Source organism: Ctenocephalides felis, unplaced genomic scaffold (assembly GCF_003426905.1).
Source record: "Ctenocephalides felis isolate EL2017-DRISC unplaced genomic scaffold, ASM342690v1 CF-g0.4_SCAFFOLD_01886, whole genome shotgun sequence".
NCBI classification, from domain to species: Eukaryota; Metazoa; Arthropoda; class Insecta; order Siphonaptera; family Pulicidae; genus Ctenocephalides; species Ctenocephalides felis.
The window spans coordinates 87,413,882-87,440,446 of record NW_020538040.1 but is presented as its reverse complement, the minus strand read 5'-3'; the positions used below and the strand labels follow the sequence as shown (position 1 = coordinate 87,440,446).

The window sequence follows — 26,565 nt, the reverse complement described above, 5'->3', positions numbered from 1 at the left end:
TGAACTTTTTTTCAAAGCAATCGTACTGCTTGAACTGCATAGAGACGAAATGTCAAAGCGCGTAAGTGCAATGCCGCCGTCTAACGGATAAGCATTGGTACGGAACCCATAAAAATGTAAATAAATTTTATACTTATTGTTAAAATCTCTGTAAAATATCTGATAATTTGATGTGCATATGTCTTATGATCATTTTTGACCGCCAAATGGCATTTTTTTTACTTTTTTCATTAGATCTCCAAAACCGCTAGACCTGTCTTCATGAAAATCTGATCAATTCTTCATCTTGTCAATACAAGTAAAATGTTTTTTGAATTATTAATATCGGACGCTCCGTTCTCTTAAAAACTGAGTTACCATTTTTGGCACTTTTTGCCCCGTATCTTCGGAACGGCTAGACCTGCCTTCGCCATAAACTAATCAGCACATCTCCTTAATACGAATCAAGTGTTTTTCGAATTATTCAAATCGGTTGATCGGTGTTCCCGAAATAGTCGACGAAAATTTGTATCAGCACACACACACACACACAAACATACACACACACACATACACACATACATCCATTTTTTCGAAGGTATGCCAAAATATTCAGAAACCTTTGAAACGCAAAGATATATAAAAAAATTCATTATCGATTTTTTGCGATTACTATAACTTGCCCTACGGGCAAGGAAGTTAATAAGGAACTTATCAAATATTTATTATACGCTCATATGAGCAAGATATTTTTTAACAATTATTTTCGCATGAAACGTTCAGTTAATCAGATTAACTTATATCAATAGTACATACTTGTTTCTGTTCTACGGCGGAGATCTTTTGAGGAGGCGCTTTGGCTCTGAGCTCATCAACCGAACAATAAATCTCCATCGAATCTTCTATTCTCTCCGGATTCAATGATTCCTTCGCCTTGCTTTGTTCCGCAGCTAAATCGCATCGCATAAGCAGCTCGCCGAGTTCGGCTTCAACGGTGTGGCGTAACTGTTGCGCTTCCTGCTCCGCTTGCCGGCGTGCAGTTTCGCGAGCCTCCGCTTCCAAGATTTCTTCGATGCTCGGGTCATTTGGATGTTCTCCCATCACCCAAACCTAAAGATGAAAAATGCAGATTTATTTTATTTTGAATATTTAAGGAGCCTAGATTCTGCCGTAAAATAGATCAATGTTATGGCAGGGCTATGTTATGTAGCAGTTTTCATATAAAGTGGTACTAAAAACTGTCAAAATCCTATGAGGTTGCAGTGCAGCCATGCGTTTCAGATAGAAAACGCACAAATACCAAAAAAGGATGTTATCATAACTAGATCTTTGAGATATGGCTTGATAACATATGAGTAAAGTTGCATTTTATGTGTGAAACGCCTGATCGCACAGCAAATCCATGACACTTTGACAGTATTTAGAAAAATGCAGATTTATTTTATTTTGAATATTTAAGGAGCCGATTCTGCCGTAAAGTAGATCAATGTTATGGCAAGGCTATGTTATGTAGCTGTTTTCATATGAAAAGGTACTAAAAACTGTCAAAATCCTATGAGGTTGCAGTGCAGCCATGCGTTTTAGATAGAAAACCTAGAAAACGCACAAATACCAAAAAACGATGTTATCATAAGTGAAGTTGCATTTTATGTGTGGAACGCCTGATCGCACAGCAAATACATGACACTTTGGCAGTATTTAGTAGCATTTTGTATGAAAACTCGAACATAACATAGTCTTGCCATAACATTAGTCTATCAATTTTACGGCAGAATTGATCCATAAAACTGTGAATTCAATAAAATCCATCTCTTTTTTAATTTTTTTTTATTTATTGGCCTTGCTAACTTGAGCATTTAGCCACCTACTACAAAATCGATCCTTATAAATATAAATTTTCCCTACGTATAAGAGATATGCGGACGAAATCTCTTCTTGCTGCTTTTAATAAAGCTTCCTACTGATTTAGTTGAACAATAACTTGAATAAACATGTAATATAAAAACTGCAAATAGTAATTACATTAAAATGAACGAGATTAGGCCCTGAAAATCTGCCGAATAGTTGCCAAATATTCGGTATTCGGTCTCTGGGGCATGCCGAATATTCGGTATTCGGTATGTTGCGGTAGGCTTATCTTAAACGTATATATAAGGGCAGTAAAAATTGTAATAAACATGAGCTGTTGTTTAACAAATAGATCAATACGCAAAAAAGTATCTTTCAGATTATACCGTATAACTTATACACTTTATCCATATTAATGACAATTGGCATGGATATATGTAATAAGTAATAATGAAAAAATGTGCGTAGAGTGCTAATCCTTTCCACTCGAATGCCCCGCTCTGTCGGCAAAATTCATATAAAACTCGGAATTCGCAAGTGGAAAGGGTTGAATTTAATTTAATCCAGTAGCTGGATGAATAAAATTTAATTTTTAAGAGTTTTTGATCATTATCAATAAAAATGTATTTAAACATTGAAAATAACGTTTCTGAAGAATTAAGAATTACAATAACAAATTACAATTCCCACAAATTTAACTCAGAGTAATAAATATAAAAGCAAGATTTGTCACATTGGTTGTCGTCTATAGGCGACTCTTATAGCCAAAGCGTTAATAAAGTATTAAAAATAATTTGCGACGTACTTTGTATAATTTTATATGAGCACAAGCCGTGTGTTAAATGTCATTATATAAACCTTTCTATCAGATTTAAGATTGATTGTACCACGGTGCGAAAGTCAACATTGTTGTTAAAATTTACTAATCTAGTCATATATCTCAATAAAACTTGCTTAACTTATTTCCAATTAGTGCAGATCTTTTCTCCACCGAAATATGATAACATGATCATTAGCTTTTCTTTAAAAACCCATTTTATACATCTATAGATGATGTCCGTAACAACATATTCATAGTTTATAATTTTACTTTTTATTCATGTTGTATATATACATACCACATTGAATAAAAAAGTCAAAAAATATATTTACCCAAGGTTCGCCATCTTCGCCTTTTAAAAAACTAACGTTCTTTCCACGTTTGCTTGGCTTTCGTTCCTTTTTCAATGCACCTCCACAAGCCCATAATTTTGCTTCCTGTTCCTCGCGGATCCGCCAGCGCCTGACTTGCTCCTCGCGCATTCGACAGAAGAGTGTCTGCTTCTGGGTGTCATCGAGCTCCGCTAAGATCTCCGGATCTACGTGCATATCACGTAATATCTGCTGCAACATCTTTATTGGTGTTTTGTATTTTTACTGGTGCTGTAAACAATATACAAATAATTGCTAAAAATATATAAGATATTGTTTCAATATTAAAAATACACGCTAATATTCCAAAAACGTCCTTAAGCATAATAATAAATTTATGAAGAAAAAAAACAATTTTAATTAACTATAACCGGTATAAGGATTCAACAAAAAATAGTTTTTAAATAATTCAGATGTAAGTAATGAGTGAACATGATTGTCCAGTTCTTAGCTTTTATGCAACTGACAAATTTCAGAAACAAACGAAAACTCAAGAAGAGTATAATTAGACAATAAATCTCAATACTTGCTCCACTTTTATAACAACAGCACATGGTTTATTCAAGTAAGATAAGATAATAAATCAAAATTAATATGTAGTTTGTTATATACAATCGCCCAAATTGACAGAGTGAGTCCTTTTAGAACTATACAGCATACGTCCTTTGAATTTGTTAATTTCATAAGTGATACTATCGAAGGCTTTGAAAAATCAATAAGATATAAAACTCTTTCTCCATTATATCTTTCTTTTTATATCTTCAGCAGTTTAGAAGAAAAATGATTTTCAAACCCAAATTCCATCAAACCATGATCTTTAATAAATGTCAATGACTTATTCAATTGACAAAGAATAGATGGAATTTAATAACTAATATTTGCGGATGGTCGTGTTGAATAAAAGTGTTTTATATCATAGAATAAAAAGTTATATTTATTATTCTTGGAAAAGAACTTTAATAGTATTCAGTTTTATTGAATCATAGATATTGAAAAAGTATAAATAGTAATTTTCGATAATTCGAGATGTATTGTTGTCGCGACATTCGGCGTCCTCGCTTGTCAAAATTCACTTTATTGAGTATCAGGGTCATCTACGTTCGGAAAGATTTAAATGTCAGGAGATGATATTAATGCGGAAGGTCTACGATACTTTGGACATTAATGTAAATAATATATTTTAAAATATATCATAAAATCGAATATAAAATACCATTATGTCACCACTTACACTAAATATTTTTTAAAATTTTACAATTTTTTTTTTTGATAATTTACTTAAAATTTTGAGATGTCAAATCACATTTGTTTAAAATCAAACCTTCATTTTGTTTTGCTAAAATAGTGAATTCAATATTATAATATCTATATATATATATATATATATATATATATATATATATATATATATATTTAAGCACAATACTTGCAAACAATTTTTACCTTTGTTTTTTTATATCATTTTTATTATTTTCTTTAGTTTGAATTATTTTATATTATATTTTATTTATAGAATACTTTTTTATTTTGTTTATTTTTCTCGTAGGGTAAGTTATAGTAATCGCAAAAAATCTAAAATGGAAGTTTTTATATAGCTTTTGTTTCAAAGGTTTCTGAACATTTTAGAATAGCTCATTGTTAGAAATATAGATGTATATGTGTGTGTTTGTATACGTGTACGGATATAAATTTTCGTCGACGCGATTTCGAAAACACACATATTGAATGATTCAAAAAACATTCGATACCTTTTAATGAGAAAACGTGTTGATTAGTTTTTGGCCGAGACAAGTCCAGCCGTTTCGAAGATACGGGGCAAAAAGTACCAAAAATGAAAAATCAGTTATTGAGAGAACGAAGCGTTCGATTTCAATAATTCAAAAATCGTTTTACTTGTTTTGATAAATAAAGAACTGATTACATTTTTAGAAAAGCGGGCCTAGCGGTTTCGAGGAACAGGTGAAAAAAGTAAAAAAAAACATTTGCCGAAAAAATATTTTACAAATATTTTATAGAGATTTTAATAATAAGTGTAAATTTTGTTTACATTTCTATGGGTTCCGTACCAATGTTTATCCGTTGAACTGCGGCGCGGCGCTCGATATTTCTTCTCAAATATTCTTTCTTCTATATTCAAAAATATTCAAAATATAAAAAAAATCAAAATTTTTCAAAATACTTTGAATAGTTTTGAAAAATTTAATAATTCTTAAAAATCTTATTTCTTCAAAGTTTTCAAAAAAAATAATTTTTTTTAAAAATTTTGATTTTCGATAGTTCCAGCAATTTGCCTTAAGGCACGATGCCAAGCACCACAAGTTTTACATTAAATTTATAGAATACTTTTGTATATTCTCTATACTTTTGTATATTCACTTCACTGTTTTATCAGTTGTATTAAAAGATTGTTTCTGTCTTAATTGATTAAAATAAATTACTATAATAAATCAATCAACTTCAGTCACTTCCCTTGTGAATTCTAAAGATGCTTGCGTCATTTTAAATTTATTTTTATCAATTATTATAAGAAATTAAATCAGTAAGTAATTTCTATTTGAAAATTTTTATATACAACAATAAAAATGAATAATTTGATAATTTGATAATTTTTAGATAATTCATTGTGAATATCGTGGACAATGTTTAGTAAGTATCACAATTAGGTAGAGCCCGATAATGTTCAAAACAAGAACTGGAGCAGTAGCACTCTGTCACTTTATTTGAAGCGCACGTACCTACACAACAAGATATTCGCAAGCCGGTTTTAAAGATTTTTAAAGTTACAATTCCTACTTCACAATCGACAATCTAAAGCTAAATGCATGCAATATTGTCTGCACCAGGGGAACGAATCATTAAACAGAAAATTATTAAAAACTTCAATTATTTTCTCTATTTGAAAATGATAATTAAAAAAAATAACACAAGACAGATATAACAGCTTCATTGCGTTTAAAATTAATAAGCCAATGTGATACAATAAATATAATAAATATTTTTCATCCATGACCAAAGCTATAACATAACTAATTAACAAAGCTATATACAAGATGCATAAGTGAAAAGAATATCATGAATTTTGATTACTAATATAATATACATTCATTTTTAAAATTGTTAAAAATTAATTTATCAACTTTCCAGATAAATTATAGTAACCGCAAAAAAAATTAAAAATAAAAGTGTTTATATAATTTTACGTTTCAAAAACTTCTGAATATTTTGGCATCTATTAGAAAAAATGTATGTATGTGTGTATGTGTGTGTGTGCATATTCGGATATAAATTTTTGTCGACAATTTCGTGCACACGCATCAACCAAGTTGAATAATTCATTCGATTCGTATTGACAAAGAAACATGCTTTTAGCCAAAAACATTTTATTTGTATTAACAAAATAAAAAACTGATTAAATTATTTGAGATGGCAGGTCCAGCGGTTTCAGAGAATCTTGCTTTAAAAAAATCCAAAATATTTTAAAATATAAAAAGAACAAATTTTTCAAAAAAGTTAGTTTTATTCCAAAAATTATATAATTCTCAAATATCTCATTTCTTCAAAGTTTTCAAGAAAAATAGAATATTTTTTAAAAACCTTAATTTTCGGTACGGGAAGTTGCAGCAATTTGATGACACGACGCCATGCACCACTAATTTGTATTTAATTTCTAAGCTTGTTTATTCTATGACAATTAAATTACATACCGCGCATTACTTTTTTATTTTGAACAGCAATCAGAACTTAAAGATGCCATGGGCTGTTGTGCTGATAGTTCTTAATTACAAATGCATCTCAACGATAATACTGATGATACATTATCAATCCAATGCAGTAAAGTCAAAAAAGAGCTACTTTTACTTACTATTTTGAGTGGAAAAGGATATCACTACTGCTTGATATCAAAATAGAAAAAATAAATTGGATACACTAAATCCGCCCTAGGGTTGAAACGCCAAAGTTCTTACCACACAACCACCGTGGAAACCAATAAATCACATACCATGCCTAAAATTAATGTTGCAAATAGAGTATAAATCGTGGATGTGCATATTTATGCATATCTAGTAAAATAAAGCATCAACCAAACAAATAATTCAATACTATCAAGTTCAAGAAAATTGTTATGCGTCTATAAGCGTTTTTAACGATAAACGTTTTCAACAAAATTGATAGAATGAATCAAAACTCAGCATTGCAGTTTATTCCATAATGAATAATCACAAACAAACATGCAAAAAATGAAATGATTGCAATATATGTTATAATTAATTCATAAAATAGATTGTGCACGTGCTTAGCATGACATGAGCCAGTTTTCTCTGCGGCGACGTAGGTCTAACCATAAGATTCTAGGAAATATAAATAGTATACAACAAGACTTTTTCTAATGTTCGCACCGCATCGAAAGCGAATAGTACCTACATAAAAACTTTTCTTTTAGATTCAATGGATGTTTATTCTTCACCTTAATTGCTTTTTCTTTACTACCCATTATTTGATGTAATAAATAGCACTTTTTCCATTCATTTAAACATTATACTAACACTCTCAGTGGATTCGATAGCTGTAGCAATATTTTACAATACTATTGGCAAACATCTTGTACAAAAAACAATGGTGATATCGCTTGTATTAGATCGATCAATATATCAATAATAGATATATTTCACCAAAAACAACTTCTCAAATATATTAATTTATCTGTGTTATTTAATTCTAACAAATAAGAATGATAATGAATTTGATTTCAACCAAACATGTTTTCATATTTTGACATGATAATATTATGCAAAAGGCGCATTTTTATTATTGGACATTTTTACAGTAAAATATAAAAGCTATTAAAAGTAATAAGATTTGCATTCACGACACTTAAACCACTGAAATAAAAAATGCCGACAATGGAAAAATAGGAAATTCTTAAAGAAACCTTAAATTTTTTAAAACTTTATACATTTCATTGAACAAAGGTTGTTGAATTGACTTTTACGCAGCTATTTCCGCAAGAGAGACACTGCTATACAGAATAGCGTCCGTACTATTAAAGGGACCATGCAAAACAATATATTTCAAGATATTTAAATCATTTTTGATAAAAATGTATTCACATTTCTAAAACACTAAAAGATATAATAAAATAATTGTTAATAATTTAACTCAGTAATAAGTAAAATAATTGTTAATAATTTAACTCATTACCAGAGTGATAAATTTTGAGGCAAAACTTGGAACACTGGGTGTCGTCTAATTGCGAAAGCCGAATATACAGGTCGTCATGGGGATGCCAATAGGCGACGTTCGTAGCGGATGGTTTAAAAAAATATTAATACAAAAGTGATAATGCAAAAGCGTTTTGTTATCTTTAATATAAAATGGTTTTATAATCCATTACTGTGTAATTAAAACTTTGCATCATTGGAAAATAGAACTCATTAATATCTAGCGCATTTGATTGCTGTTTATGGTATTTATTTGAGTACATAAGTGATAAGAACTTCGCTTAATAAATACTGGTTAGGTATGTGTGTATCTTCCTAAGCTTTTACTTTCTTTATTAAACAGACCACATCGAGATACTGTATTTCGTAATAAATAATATTATCATATAAGAATGGCCATTATTCAAACATTTTTGCAACAAATATTGTATGTATGTTTGAGGGGAAAGTAAAAAATATTTGACCTAAACAATATATCAAATAATTAATTATTTACTTATACATGTATCTTATAAGTTAGTGAAATTCAATCGTAAATTAAATTCAAAAGTAAATAATGAGTTGAAACAGTTTCATTTTCATATAACTTAGCAAACTATAATCAAAAAACTAAAAGTTGAATGTTGTAATAATTACTATAAACGTAATAAAATAAATCAACACATATTTCGATCAAATCATCAGTTATCTACATTTTTCTCATATTTTATACATTTAGCTCGTTATGCTAATATTACTTGGCTCGATCTTTTTGGTACTTGCAGCAAAAAAACAGTAAACGCGAATATTATCGGGAATACCTTTATAGATTAATGAATTTAGAAACTCAATCCAAAAACAAAATACTTGCGTCGCACAATTACTAATCCGACACTCTCCCTCTCTTAACATCTCTTAATTCAATATTACATCAAGTCAATATTTTAATAAGTAGGATAAGTTATAGTAATCGCAAAAATGAAAATTGTTTATATATTTTTACGTTTAAGAGATTTCTGAAATTCGGGCATACCTTAGAAAAAATGAATGCTTGTGTGTGTGTGCGAATACAAATTTTCGTCGACGATTTCGGGAATACCAACGATTTGAATACGTGGAGACGTGCTGAAGAGCTTTCGGCAAAGGCAGGTCTAGCTGTTCCGAAATCTTTTAAAAATAAAATAATTTTTGGTACGGCAAGTTCTAGCAATTTGCCTTAAGGCACTATGCCATACACCACTAGTTATTCATATGAACTATTTCTGTGTATAAGTCCGTCGAGTATTTTCTACAGCACTCAGATTGCACAACAGACATTAAAACATAAATTAAATCTAGCACGTGGTTTTTGTCTACAAGTAAGTGTAAACATATTCGTCATACTTATCTCGTGTCACATAACAACCAGTAGACTAATGAACTTTGATAAGAAAATTGCAAAACTGGCAATATACGTCAAATTATATGATTTTGTTACTATTAACTAATAAGTGCAATCGTAAATGCGCGCAACCGATCTATGATGTAAGCGTTTTGAATTCATATCTTAGGAGAAGGCTAAATAAGGTCAAATACTTGATTATCGCACATATAAAATTTAGTATGTATATAAAAGTATAAAAATATAAAAATAATCTCGTAAGCAATTTTATTTTAGGCTTTTATATCCGTAAAATATTTCAAACAAAGGAAAGATAAACAATTGATGATTTCGACTTAAATTGTTTATTTTGTAAAAGCTATAAAACGAAGGAGGCCGACATTTGCAAAAATATAGAGAAATGCTTTGAAATTTAAAAATACGTTACTGTAATACAAAGTGAAAAGTCTATAAATTTCAGAGTGTTTCAATAGAACTTACTTTGCTTCTTATATGTAAGTTATTTTTCATGCGGGTGGAACTTGTACAAAATGTACCATGAAGAGGCAGCATATGATCAAAATGTAGAACCAATTCACTTGTTAACGAAAAGATATATATGGCTGGTGAACCTTTTGAATAAAGGTTTTCCTGTAAGGCTGAACATTTTCGTACTAGTGATCCCTAGCGTGCTAAGTACGAAAACCCTAATAGGTTTCAGCCCTGCACCATCATGGTCGCCCAGGCGTTAATTATGAAACGCAAAAATTAAACTTGTCCATGTAGGCTTCCAATTTTCATACGATTTAATTTATTTGCCAGACGATTTCAACCTGCACCATCACCTGCCAACGACCCGAAAGGTTTACTTTTATGAGCAAGACGTATATATATACGTCTATAAATGCCTTATGTATGCATATATGCCTTAAAATAAATTTTATAATTTTAATTTTAAAAATTAATTTGTCCTATAAAGCAAAATTTTATATATTTGTTTGTCTAAGCGATTTTGAAAGGGTATGTGCAATTCCAGACTGTTCTGTCCAGCCTAAGCCCTCACCAGGCCAGAGCAAAATGCTACGGCGGGAGCGAAGAAATAATCTAATAATAAGAGCAACTTGAAAACTAATAAATAAATTATATAAATAATTAAAGTAAATTATATTATGTAAAAGTTTAAAAATGATATTGTGGTCAAAATTAATCGAAATTGATTGTTAGTACTTTAAGAATCGCCAATACAATTTTTTTTAGCTTCACAGGAACACCGTTATTCAAAAGGTTCATTAGCTCTTGGTTCAATAGTTATTTGGATAATTAGTAATTTTAAATCATCTGCAATTTTGAGGATCAAATAAAATAACGTAATAAATATACCAAATGATATCTTTATTACAATTTTTCAACATTTGCAATTAATTAAATATTTTCATGAAATATTTTAAATGAAATATATTTTGAATGAAAAGATTCGCATTCTGATCTATGATAATACGTTTCCAGTTTAAACAAAAATTCAACTGTGAAATATAATAGTAATACTAAACCTAAATAGTATTATATATAATAATTTAAAAAGTGTAAGTCCTAATTGATAAATTTAATGAAATAGCGCTCATAATTTTTTTTTATTACTAGTTTTAATAATGTATAAGCTAAAAGTGAGAGTAATGAAAATCAAAATAAAGAAGAGAGAAATAAAACTAGTGGTTTATGGCATCGTGCCTTAAGGCAAATTGCTGGAACTTCCCGTACCAAAAATTATTTTTAAAGAAAAAAGATTATTTTTTTCTAATCTTTGAAAAAAATTTATTTTTTGAAAAAAATCAAACTTTTTTGAAAAAAAAAACAAACTTTTTTGAAAAAAATCAAACATTTAAAAAAAAAAAATTCGAAAAAAATGTTTTTTATTTTGAAACATTTTGAAAATTTTGAATTTTTTCAAAGCAATCGCACTGCTTTAGCTGCATAGAGAAGAATTATCGAAGCGCGTAAGCGCCGCGTCGCCGTCTAACGGACAAACGATGTTACGGAATCCATAGAAATGTAAACAAAATTGATACACATTATTAAAATCTCCATAAAGTATCTGATAATTTGATGTGCATATATCTAATGATCACTTTTGACCGACAAATGGCATTTTTTTACTTTTTTATACTAGATTTACGAAACCGCTAGACCTGCCTTCCCAAAAAATTAATCAGTTCTTCATCTAGTCAATACAAGTAAAATGTTTTTTTGAATTATTAAAATCGGACGCTCCGTTCTCTTAAAAACTAAGTTACCGTTTTTGGCCCCGTATCTTCGGAACGGCTAGACCTGCCTTTGCCAAAAGCTAATCAGTACGTCTCCTTATCAAAATGAAGTGAATTTTTTTTTAATTATTCAAATCGGTTGATCGGTGTTCCCGAAATCGTCGACAAAAATTTTGTATCCGCACACACATAAACAAGCACACACACATACTTCCTTTTTTTAAGGTATGCCAAAATGTTCAGAAACCTCTGAAACGTGAAGATGTATAAAAAATTTCATTTTCGATTTTTTGCGATTACTATAACTTACCCTACAGGAAGTTAAAAAAGGGATAAATTTAAATAAATGAATAAATAATAATAATAATAATAATGATAACAATAATAAATAATAATTATAAATATATTTTAATTGCACGACTATAATCAACAAGCTGAGAATCCAACCGTCATACTGTCGATACATAAATCAAATGTAGAGATCGCTAGCAATTTATTCTAATTAACATAATAAAATCTTATAAACAATATTTATAAGATATTCTGCTTATAAAACAAGTAAACAATATTTCCAACAATGTGGTGAAAATAAGCGTCGATATTTTATTACTATGATCATTCTAAATTGTTCTAAACAATTTAACTAGGAAATATTCTATTATATATGTAAACATTACTCTAGAAAGAACAATAGCAATACAATTTGATAACAAATATTGTAAAACGAATTAGTGCCTATAAATGTAAAAGAAATCACCGTCCGCAACAGCAGAAAAAGTTCAACCGTAATGTATCACGAAATTGTTCGTGATCGGCACACATTCCGACCAATTTGTACTACGCTAGTTTAATGACTTTCACATCAAACAAATGATGAATTGCTTGTAAAGAACCTTATGTCATGAATTAAAGCAGCAATTTAAGCACTAACATACTTTACTTCCTGATTTTTCAAATGAATTGCCTCGACCCCCACTGCGAAAGGCAGCAATAATTTTAAACTCCGGCTCGCGACTTTTTTGCATTATAAATAAATATTTATAATAAGGTGTTACAATTAAATAGAATAATTTATGAAAAAATGAAGTTTTAAATGCTGGTTAATAGGAATCAATTAAAATAATTAAATATTGAATAAAACTATTCTTATCTTCATACTATAATTTTCAAAGAATTATATCACATGCTTATATGCATATGAAAAATATCAATAGTCTTGCAAACAAAAAAAAGGTTATTATTCAACGCATTATAGGCAATTATTACTGAGGAATTAGTTAAATATTTGTTGATATTTACTTTTCATATTCGCTTTCAATTAAATCTAAACATTTCGATTTCTAATAGAATTTTCTCAAACACATTTAAAAAATTATCTGTAGTTATATTAATTATATTGCAAAAACACGTGCTTATATGCCCTAAAATTGTAGCTTATTATTTTAAATTTTAATAAATTGATAATGTTTGACTACTTGCCGTAGGTACGTGAAATTTTAATATTAGGTTGTCAAATATCTGTTGACTAATATGTCAAATATGTTGTTTAGACGACCATGATATCTATCGCCAACCAAAGTTTCATAAAAAGCGGCAAGTTTTTTTCTTTCAATAGATAATTACAAGAATCATCAGTATCATTTTCAACCAATATCTTTCGAACAGTTCTTGCTTTTTTAAAATCGATTCAGAATTATGAGCTAAAACGTGGACCAATATTTTTCACATTCTCCTATTTACAAAGAAACGGCTTGTATGATCGTCGCGCAAAATTGATGAACGCTAGTCCTCATCGAGATACATCAAATGGATTTTAAGTTTTTTAAATCGGTCCAGCCGTTTTTGAGAAAACTTCGATTTAAAGTAAAAAATCTGTTCACATACATACACATACACACATATACATACACACACACGCATACTTTTTCCAAATTTGGTGTTATTTGATTCAGAATAGCTTGAAACGTCGAGAAAACATAAAATTAGCGAATCGGATTTTTGGGCGAAAACAAATTTATCCTTGGGGAAGTTTGAAAAAAATAGTTTCCAGGAAGTTCTTCAATATTTATTTACCTTGATCAATATCAATGTATGACAAATACAAATTTATAGTATTTCGCCATTCCTTAATTAAAATAATAGAATGTATTTAAAGCTTGGCAAAATATAATTTAAAAAAGCATAAAATGTACAGGAAATAAATCAAGAATTTGATTACCAAAAGCTGTTTTCTGTACGACTTAAAACAATTTTTACAATTATGGAAGAATTGCAAGTTCACTTACGAGGGCAGCAAGAGTGCATTAAGCAAGAGTGAATTGCGATTAGATTTAAATAAATTTATAAATTTATATTTTCACTAGTTGCAATATTGGTTTCAGTACTAATTGAAAGTATTCATTGACTTACCCAAATGTATGTTTTTACCCAAGTTATATTGTTTTTAGCGCAAAACTATATTAAGAGGCCAATTCTGCAATAATATAGCCGATAGCATAGCGTTGTTATGGCAACCCCTCTTCAATCCTTTCTTGGTACTAAAACTGCGAAAATGTTATCTATTTGCTGTGCGATCAGGCGTATTTTACATATAAACAAACCTATAAAAATGTTATCATAACAGAAATTTTGTGATGTGAATATACGGTTTTATGTGTTAAACGCCTGATCGAGCAAACAGATAGCATTTTCACAGTTTTCAGTACCACGAAAAAAGGATTAAATAGCTTTGCCATAACAACGCAATGTTATCGGCTATGTTACCGCAGAATTGGCCCTTAACTATAGTTACAACAAGAAATATACAGTATGTATTTCCAACAAAATATTCATATTTCAATAGCTTACGTTAAATATTTCAATATTAACACCACATAGATAATCATACCTTCTATTTAACTATGCAAATGCTGTGATTGCTTAGTTCTTTATATGATATCGATTCAGAATTAAAACAAATTATCGGTTTATGAGTTAATTTCTACCGTGTCATCGAGATGATAACATCTCGACATCATTGGTAAACGGGCAAAGTGTGGTAGTTAGTTTTTCATCAGTGGAAGTGCGGTGAGCGTGTTAGATCGACGGCTTTCGCGGCGCGTCGGAATCAATGGCCAGAAAACATTGCGTTCGAGTCGGACGAATCGTTTCTAATTGAAGTTGTGAATGCATTTTTATTGCTAGCAATTAATTAGAACGATTATTAATTACTCCAATTACTGGCGTTCGGGTCCGCACAAAACAGGACATGACGAGCAATGATGCGACGGGACGCAGTGAAATTTGCCCAAAAACAATTAAAATGGATTGGTAACAAAAAAACTCTGGATCCATACTAATTAATAATATATGAGACATTCAGGGCTAATAATTGTCCACTAGTTAAATGATCATTATAGAAATTTGATTTATATGAAAATTTGGGTGACCTTCCACTCGCGAATTGCAAAATTAATATGTATTTCGTCGCCGAAGCGGCGGCATCCGAGTGCAAAGGTTTAAGATATTAGTTTATATTAATGGAGTTGCATCGACAATTCGTAGATACTAACGAGAAACTGTTTATACAGCAATCGTTATATTTAATAATAAAATAGGTTTGTTTGTTTTTGTTTAAAAAAATTTATTTGTTTCATAATATTTTTCATAAGAAAAAGTGAGTATATAGGATTTTGAATACCTATCATATGACACTAACACAGTTCATTGATAAATAACATTTGAAACATTATTGATTGTATAAATTAAATAAATTATGGAAAAAAATCACAAAAAAACATATTACTGTTAATTTTTGGAGGCGGCTTATAGTGTTATTTATTAAGTATGACTGTCGGTAAGTCGTATTTGTTATACCAGAACATATCTTGAGTTATAGATCCAACATCCGTAATAGATGGGTTGTTACTATGTTTGCATTTTTCAAAAAATTTGATGTTAATTTTTAGTAAGTGGTACAGTAAATATAATAATCTATTAGCATGATTGACTTTGCATTTGATAGGATTGCTAAAATTGAGTTTTCTATCCATTACTAAGCCCAAATACTTAACTTTGTCTCTCAATAAGATATTATTGCCGTTTATGTGTATGTAGGATTGAGGAACAGGCAATATAAAATAGGTAGGTAAGGGAAATACGGACAAAATAGAATATATGGACAAAATGACACAAGAGCCTTATTTCAAAAGTGGCTGATTTTAGTAACATTTCCGCGACTCTATAACGTGACGAAAGCCGTGACGAAAGCCATGACGAAAGCCGTGACGAAATCCTGACGCAGTAATCAGTTTAAACTTGGGACTTACATATTGTTATTTGTAATTATAACTATTGAAATTAATGAACTTATGGCAGTACCAGTGATTTCAAACTATTTTATTACAATAATCAGATGTTTGATGAAATTTTTATTATTTATACATTTTTGTTCACTTTTGGGCAAAACGTCATACTTATGGATAAAATGACATAGTATTATTTCGTAAGTAATATTAATTATAGAGTAGTTCAATAGAAAACAAGAAAAAAAATGACATTTGTCAACTGCGATTGGCTTTCAACTTCTGCTGCAATTACTTCTAAAGACCAAAGAATTTATCGGTAAAAGGTAGAGACTTACATTAAGTGCAAAAGACCTCTTATCACATTCTGAGCCTGAGGAAGGTTGGTTACGACGTATGATTTGTTCCCTTTAGGATACCAATGAATACCTTTTTTTATTTCATATAGTAATTATATCAGTCTAAATGAATGAATACCTAATGACTTTTTTTATAAACGGCCTTCTTAAAAATATTTATCTCAGTATGTCCTCATCCTATGTCATTTGGTCCGTACTATATGGGCAAAATGGTTTTTGTAATTAGTTTTCTTACAGAACATGTAATTATAATTTCTGCCTAATTAGAAGACTATTTTACTGATAGTCAACAAATGAATGAATATAAGATGAGTAAGAACGATTGAGACTGATTATAATATAACTAACTAAATAAATATTATTAAGAAACCAAACACTATATCATTTTGTCATAGACCTTATAATACATATATGTATGATGTCTATGCATTTTATCCATACCTCCGTAACTACTAGATTCAGCATGATATTTTACTCCAAATTTATCATATACTGTAATAAAAATCCTTATTATTAGTGTTTGCTGCTCTAAAGTTTATCATAAGGTATTAATATTGTGAGATTGTAATTAAAATAATGTCGAAAAAAAAAATGAAAATAATTTAGATACCGGTTCTTCTCAACTCTGTATGATGAGTGCTAATTTTACGCGAATTAAATAGAACCGTTTAGTACACGAAAAACAATTCGATGTTTTATCGATGAGCGGTATTTTCATTGTGGAAGATATCTATATAATCTCAATGTACAACGACTCTCTTAAATGCGAATAACTTCCGCTGAAATGAAAATCAGCAGGATCCGACAAGATGATTTCCGATCCAAATTCCCCGTTTATATATTAACGATGCAACAAGTGTGACAACTTTCAAATGAATGTTCTTCCTCTTGGGAGAAATATATATATATATATATATATATATATATATATATATATATATATATATATATGAGTTCTCTAACCGTACAAGATAATTAAAACCAACGCAATATTATACCTTCTTGTTCTATAGATAATGCGATTCGCTTTCATATGCTAAATATAAATAAATAACAGATATATCAATTCATTCGCACTTCGGACTACTTACAATTACACTATCAAGCTAATTCTATAAATTATTCGCATAATATGTGCGTGTAAGAGCTCATCATTTTAAGAGCATTGAATGAAAACTAGTGGTGCATGGCATCGTGACTTAAAGCAAATTGCTGGAGCTTCCTGTACCATAATTAAAAATTTTGAAAAGCTCAGAAAATAAAACGTAGATTTTCATAAATTTGAATATTAATTCTTCATTACGTCAATACAAGTGGATGCTCCGTTCATTACGTCAATCATTCAAATCGGATGCTCCGTTCTCTCACAAACTTAATTACTATTTTTAGCACATCTCCCTATGAATAGAAATCGAATGTTTTTTGAATAATACAAATCGGTTAATCGGTGCTCTCGAAAACGACGACGAAAAATTGTATCCATATATACATACATACTGCATACACACATATGCAAACACACACACATATCCATTTTTTTCTGAGGTATGCCAAAATGTTCAAAAATGTCTTAAACGTAAAGATATATAAAAATTTTGATTTTTGATTTTTAGATAATTACAACAACTTACCCTCCGGTAAGTTAAAACAGTTATATTGATTTGAATTTCCACGTAATACACACATGATAAATTACTTATTGTATAACTAAAATACTAAAAAAGTATTTGCAGTACTCTCAAAAAATTATATACTCATAAAATTCGCAAGTATTTTCATGATAAATACACATAATTTTATTTACATCATCTAAAACATCAAACACTAAAATTTATAGTGATAAAATGTATTCAATAATGGTAAAAATTCATTACACGCCACTAACATTCATTACACTGAACTAACTTCACAAAAAGTGCATATAATATATAACGTAATAAAATCACGCAAATTGAACGTAATATTACATATGCAATAAAATTATGCTTGTAGCAAACCCTCATTGAATAGTTTCATTAACACTTGAATGTTTTATTTTTTTAAATAAAATGTAATCATAGATAAATAATGATTCACGCTTTATCTATTATGTAAAAAATTAATAATGCAATTGTTTATCTACTTGTAGTTAAAGTTCAAATGGTCGTCTGATCACCTCAATTTATCTAAAGACAAAATATAAATAATTTCTGGGTCAGCGGACATTACAGATAAAACCCCTTATCGAATTAGGAAGAAATTCCGATTCTGACCCATGATTTATGCGTAATAAAAATTGGAAACTGAATGATAAAAGCATATCTTACATATGACACATATGGGTCAAAAAAAATTTTTTTTTCAATAAATCTTTTATCGAAATTGCGCTATATTTATTGCTTTTGTTAATATATAGGTCGATGACAACAAACATATCGTGATTTTCTACAGGCTTGGTCAACCTGCAATTAATTACTAAAAACTATTTACTCGTTGTTTACTATTTCACAATTCAATAAAAATATATATTCAGTTTATCAATTTGATAAATACATTTTTGATTCCTTATTGATATATTCAATTTTGCATTTTTGTAAAATTACTTCAAATATTTGAAATTAATGTTTATCAATCACTTCTTTTTGCATAAGTGCAGATAACATTATCGGCTACTTGCTATGAAATCGACATTGACTGATATTAAGTTATCTACGATTAGGCAAAAAAATGCGTTAACAAATAAACAAAGAAGTTGAATGAAATGTAACTCTAATACATCTTAATTCAATTCAATATAAATAAAATGCTTCGGAAAACAGTTGCTTTATTTATAGAGTGCGGTGGGTCATCAGAATTGCTGAAACATATTCTAGAATAATTAGATTTGTCTTGAGGTTCAGATAAAAGATCAGTTATTAAAATAATAATCACAAATCCAAAAAAAAGAGTGCGTGTAAGGTTCACACGCGATTGAAGTAAAACTTATTTGCTACTGTACAAGATGGCATTTAAGTAAAAATAAATACTTCATATAACAATTTTGAATAATGTTTATTAGTAATATGTTAACACTCGTGATGCACACATTTATTAGTGTCAACCATTATACACATTTATATAATGATAAACTATAAATTATATATTTATAATAGCATTAAAAATATGTATAATATTTAAAAACAATAATGTAATTAAAGTCATACTTAATATATGACATGATCGATTTGTCATTGTAATTAGCATTTAGAAATGAACCTTCATTAGAGTAAGTAATTGCTGATTAATAAATTTTATAATATTCGTTCACACAGTGGATTATGTTAAACTACGCCTAAACAAATATTGTTTTCGCAACTTCACTCATCATGTAATTGTATTTGAAGAACTTGATGTAATTAAAATTAACATACATTCATTGACTGCTTGTATTTTTTTTACTTTTTCGCTGGCGATATAATCTCATTCTTTGAACCGCTGTAATATCTGTCTTGCCTAAAAAAATATTTTCCATTTTGATAACTTCAAAGATTTATAGAAACTACAAATAATATATAAATAATTTCTTATCAATAAACAACTGTTTAATTTGTTTTATTATTTTCGAAGAACAGGGTAAAATATTCTTCTTATTTAGGCATTTTTTATTAAATCAAGATTTGTACTACGATGTAACTTTATTTGTTATTGTTATTAATTTTTAATTAATTAATTAATTGTTAATGTTTATTTATCAATGTCGATTTCCTTGTTGATATCGGTACGCATACAACGTTGATGCCGGTACTCATACAACGACGACTAATCACAATCGACCCGTATAGAAATTATTTCATCGAAAGCGAATGATGCATAGTTCTGCCCGTAACGCATTTCCGTTGCATTTGTTCGGATTTACACCATAGTCGCGCCTAAAGAAATTTTACTTCAAAATAATTTGTTTGTTCCGAACTATAAGAGGTAGATTATATACTGATAATATAACTTTACTATTTTATTACACAAACACATTTCCAAGAATTGATAAATTATCTATAAACTTCGAGTGTTAGCAATATTATATGACAAATTGAAAGTAATCAAAGTAAATAGAATTAATTCGTTTTTTCTTAGAAATGTTTGCTGCGCCTGTTATAGCACATAAATTTTGTTAGACGTGTGCACTCTCCTTGCAATCGGAACGATAATAAATATTTTTATTAAAATGCCAATCGCAATTTTGCTTTTATTTTTATGTTACATATGATTTCAAGCGTTTCATTTATTTATAAAGTAAAAGTAATGCAACCTACAAAATTCATAGTAAAATATAAACTACATAGTTGCTTTATAGTTTATCGATATCGTAAACACAAATAAAATGAAAAGCTGTAAAATCGATTTTAAGTAAAATCTATGTAACGTTATAATATAATAAATAGTCAAGACAAATAATAAAGTGTTATTCATTGTTGCAAACAGCCATTATTTTTATTGCATATTGCTATTTATTTTTAATTTACTTTTCTATAATATATTAGACTCAAGACAATAAAATAGAGTTTTGAATAAAGTGAGCCAAAATTTGTAACCGAAACTATATGCAATAATACTGTTAATCACTCTAATATTTTATAAATGTTTTCATTTATACCAATTTTAAATAAGTAAAATAGAGTATATTCTATTGTAATTCAACTTTATTTTGAAATTTTGATATGTTCCTAGTAATGTAGAATGGTTAATGGTTTCACAAAGTAAAACTAACAAAGCCCAATAATTGAGTCTATACAGTTATTGTAAGTAAAGTTTTAGCATTAACTTTTCAGTTATCTGTCTTCGGTTATATTAGTTGATCAATTCGATCTTCTCCAGTTTAAGTAAAAAGAGATAACATAAGTATGTGGTATAAGAACTGTTTGTATTACCATACATATTATGAGAATCATTTCAAAATTAGATAACAAAAACTAGATTAAATATCATTTTGTTTGCACTAACAATTTATGACTATTATTCATGCAAAGTATTATAGTTATATGATATTTGTGATGGCTCATGCTTTTAAAGTTATCTAATTCGCGGTGTTGACATGAACATTATTAACGGATGCCGCATCAGGTTAAAAATAATGCGGGTAAAATACAAACGACAACCTGATAACGTACATTTTATCGCAAATGAACACAAATAAAACGTAGGAGACTCACCATCAGAATAATAAAAAAGAAATTATAGAAAAAAGTAATATTTCGTAAATATTTTTTTCATTTCAGTATGAGTTGAAAAAATTATTTTTTTTAACTTCCCGTAGGGTAAGTTATAGTAATCGTAAAGAAGTCGAAAATAAAAAAATTATATATATTTTCGTTTCAAAGGTTTTTGAACATTATTGCATACCTTACAATTAGAAAAAATGGATGTATGTATGTGTGCGTGAGTGTGCATGTATGTGTGTGTATGCGGATACAAATTTTCATCGACAAATTTTGGGAACATGGTTCAACCTATTACAATTATTCAAAAGCATTCGGTTCCTAATAATAAGGAGACGAGCTGATTCGTTTTTGGCAAAGGCAGGTATAGCCTTTTTGAAGATACAGGGCAATAAGTGCCAAAATCGGTAACTTAGTTTTTAAGAGAATGGAGCGTCCGATTTTAATAACTCAAAAAACATTTTACTTGTATTGACAAGATGAACTGATAAAATTTTTGAGAAGGCAGGTCTAGTGGTTTCAGAGATCCAGTGAAAAAAGTAAAAAAAACGTCATTTGGCAGTCAAAAATCATCATTAAACATAGGCATATCAAATTATCACATATTTTATGGAGATTTTAATAAAGTGTATTAATTTTGTTTAGATTTCTATGGGTTCCGTCACATCGTTAGTCTGTTAGACGGCGACGGTGCGCTTACGCGCTTAGATATTTCGTCTCTATGCAGCTAAAGCAGTGCGATTGATTTGAAAAAAAGTTCTAAATTTCCAAAATATTTCAAAATAAAGAAATAATGTTTTTTGTTTAAAAAGTCTTATTTTCTAAAAAATCAAAAATTAAAAAAAAAATCTTTTTCAAAAAAAATAATTTTGGTAAGAGAAGTTCCAGCAATTTGCCTTAAGACACGATGCCATACACCACTAGTTTTATTATTATTACTCTGTGATATAGATATGGCAGAATCGTGAGGCTGCGCCAGTATATGCAACATCAACTGTATTTGACAATGTCATAACAAAACTTTAGAGATCCTGACAAATGCATCATGGTATATGTCTAACTACTACCTTCGCAAAGACCTAAACATTAAAACTCTTGTAAAATATATAAAGTCAAGAAACACTTCAACAAGAGCCCAAGAGTGCCCTGTCTACCCCTATAAGTAGATTGGTGAGAAAATGGCCCAGCGACCTCCCACGTCTGTGATCATATGCAGATTCTCGTTGCTGACCTGATAAAGCTCATCATTACAAGATTATTATTTTTTAAGATATTTTTTCATAATTTTTGTTTATAATTAGTTATGTTGCTTATAATTGTAATATATAGCTTATTATTCTTCTTTTAGTAGACATAATAAAAAATGGTTTGATCTCGAAAGTTTATTAAATAGTTCACAGCTTGAATATCTGCAAGTTGTACTTAATCGAGTTATATATCAACAACAACCTCTCATTAGTATCACAAATCGTAAGTACAATTCTTATCCTCAACATTTGATCCAATCCATAACATTCATTCAGCGCTAAGAATTGCATCATCTCTGTACACAAATTTAGTTTTTTACCTCAAATTTATGATTAATTTTAAATTTGCGATTATCCGGACTACCAACCGCAAGCAATTTAGTACATGTATGTAATGAGAAAATATATATGTAAGAAAGATTCAATTTCTTAATAAACACTATTTTTATTGATATCCATGTATGTATTTGTTATTTTTAATAAATACAGAACATTATTCTTCATACATTCGATTATCCGGATTTTTGATTATCCGAATGCCTATCGACCACAATTAGTCCGGTTAATCGAGTTTCTTATGCATATATATTATCTTTATTTTTTAAATTATTTCGTTCAACCATACCGCTCAGTTTTCTGAGAAATATGTCAAAAAGAGTAAAATATTTATCTGCACTCTTATTACACCATAACAATATATGTCGTCATGTAACATTTTATGTTCTTAAATAAATCATGACCGAGATATGAATTCATGTTTGAAATAAGACACAGGTTTTTCTAGTTTTATCAAGATGGTTTTAAAGTTTATTTTCATCAAGTCGTGAACATAAAGTTTATCGTAAGCATGCAAAAGCATTTTAAGTGTGAATGAACAACTTGTGTTCGAGGTTACTCGCTTTGCTCTATTGACCCTGAACTGCAAACGTGCACCCCATTTATCAAATTTAGTGAAATTGAAATCGCATATTAAAGCTACTAAGATGATAAAAATAAAAAAAATATATAATTTTACATGAATAACCAGCGACAGAAAGCTGTCATTTATAATCTATGTTCAATAAAAATCCCATACCAATTAGTTAAAGTTGTATTTGCTTGTAAATACTATGTAATAAATTACAAAAAACAAAAACAAAAACAAAAACTAAATATTGATATTCAATAACCCTTTCGCCACGTGAGTGTTTTCCGCAGGAGTGTCGCTGCTGTACGGAACAGCGTGTCTCTCGTGATCGTGATATATTATAAAATATTTCTATCATTATCAATAAAACTCAAAATTACAACAAAAGACTAGTATTCTCAATAGTTTGACTCCTAGTGATAAATCTTAAGACACAACATGTCGTCCATAGACGACACTCGTACAAGCAGCACATCATGCGGATGTCGTTCTCGTAGCGTTAATATTCACACACCGCTAAAAAGAAGTTCCCGAAAAAAATCTGTTAAAAATAATGAATGTTAAAAAAATACACAAAAAACAGATTTAATAAAATATTAAGGTAGAAGCTCTAATTTTAAACATTACTTGTATACTTATTGAGAAGTATATAACAGAGCCCTAACTTCAAATAAAAATAAAAATATTTAATGTAAATGCATAGTAGTAAAAAAATCATTGGCCTGCGTACAGGCTTTGAGGTCAAAGCTTATTTGTATCTTTTTGGCACATAGATGCTTGAATTGCAAATAACGATTTCCGTACTCTAACAATAAGAGTACGAACGGAACTCTATCGTTATTGCTTATGTTCGGAGTGTGGAGAAATATGTCTAAACATATACATATATAATATGTAACTATTTACACATATGTAATTGTATTGTTGCCCATAAATATTTTTCTCTTATACCGACTGAAATTACAAACTAATGTTCTGACGTGTATTGTAAGTTCATCGTTTTGGCATTATGTATATATTAATTCAATAATTTTAATAAAATTCACAAAAACTGCGTTATATCATATAAATATGGCTTTATTTTAATTGATGTTTTTCAGGTGTCTGTCAATTTACTGTAATGTTACATATTCAGTCAAACTTCTGAAGAATTTATAAAAAATGTTTTTTTCGAAGAGACTATTTTTTAACTTTCCGTAGGGTAATTTAACTTTCCGTAGGGTAAGTTTTTGTAATCGTCCAAAAATCGAAATTAAATTTTTTTGCATTTCTCGACGTTTCGGGCGCACCGATCAACCGATTTGAATGGTTCAAAAAACATTTGATTCCTATTGATAGTGATTAGTTTTTGGCAATAGCAGGTCCAGCAGTTACGGAGATAAAGAGCAAAAAATGCAGAAAATAGAAATCGAGTTTTTGAGAGAACGGAGCATCCGATTTGAATGATCTAAAAAGCATTCAATTAGTAACGCTTGGGAGAAGTGGTTATTAGTTTTTGGCAAAGGCAGGCCCAGCCATTTCGAAGATACAGAGCTAAATGTGCGAAAAATGCCAGTTTTTGAGGGAACTAAGCGTCCGATTTAAATGATTCAAAGAACTTTCTGTTTGTTATAACAAAATTGATTTTGGAAAAAAAAAAGTTTCAAATTTTTTTTTTAATTTTTTTTTTCAGATTTTTTTTTGTGGAAAATAATTCATAATTCATTTTTAATTCTGACTAAAGTTCTAATAAACTTTAAACAAATAATTTCAACTTTGCAATTCAGTTTATAAAATTCTTATAAATATTAGACAATGTTACGATATTTATAATAATCTATCTGAAACCATTCAATATTTCTCGAACATTTCGTTACGGTACGGAAAGTTCCAGCAATTTGCCTTAAGGCACGATGCATGTACCCTACTAGTTTTATTATTGAATAGCATTGAATTTTCTCATTAAAAATAGTCTTAAATACGTGCTTAAATTAGAGTCATCAATGATGTAAGTAACATATAACACCATTATTACGATAACAGTAAAATTATAAAAAAAATAAAAGAATGTTTGTATAATTCTCCAGCTATGTAGTCACTATTTTTAACTGGCGGATGTGGTGAACAAAAATAGGCAAAGAGGAAACCTCTTACCTCCGGCGAAGTGATCGCCCATAGACTAAATACAAATAATTGTACCACAAACTTCATAATGTAAAACGTAAATTCTCCGCAAACAACTCCATAAAGCATCGTTGTATAATATTATTCATTGTTCGTTTAAAATTCTCCGTACAATGTCATGAAGTTTTATAACAATTGTTAATTAATAAAAGTTGTGTACATGCGTTACCTTACAACTGCGAGAATGAAGATAAATTAGTCGGATTATGCATTCAAAACAAATCTAAATACGCACGCTAGTGATGTCTTCTGAATGACTCTTGATGACTCGGACAATATGAAACCCATTCTATTGTCGACATGGACAATGACATGAGACAACAAAGGAGCATCACGTACGGCTTGTGCATGTGCATCATCTCAGAGATGGTTCAAGTCAAAGGCAGGGCAGCAAAACCGATCAAATGAAATCTATTAAATCTATGAAATCGATAATTGTTCCTTGCTTTATGTATCACAATCTCTGTCTGATCATTTTGAAGTAACTGCCCATTGAATGAAAAACGCCCATTACATTATGTTGAAAAGGAAGTGTTAACGCCTATGGCTCAACCCTGGTCTAATAAAATTATATAAATATGTTTTAATACTCTTCATA

The 26,565-nt window shown here is 29.3% G+C and overlaps 1 protein-coding gene across 5 annotated transcripts in view; it reads right to left on the bottom strand.

Moving 5' to 3' along the window:
• The window catches only part of LOC113376950 (SH2 domain-containing protein 4A-like), a 136,989-nt gene that overhangs the window by 5,063 nt on the left and 105,361 nt on the right, over positions 1-26,565 (bottom strand). For all 5 annotated transcript variants that reach the window (XM_026617081.1, XM_026617080.1, XM_026617082.1 and 2 more), the window contains 2 exons: positions 2,980-3,249; positions 796-1,089 (listed from right to left, as the gene is read on the bottom strand). In XM_026617081.1, the coding sequence (XP_026472866.1) occupies positions 796-1,089; positions 2,980-3,219 (534 nt within the window). In that variant the 5' untranslated portion in view covers positions 3,220-3,249. The remainder of the gene's footprint in view (positions 1-795; positions 1,090-2,979; positions 3,250-26,565) is intronic.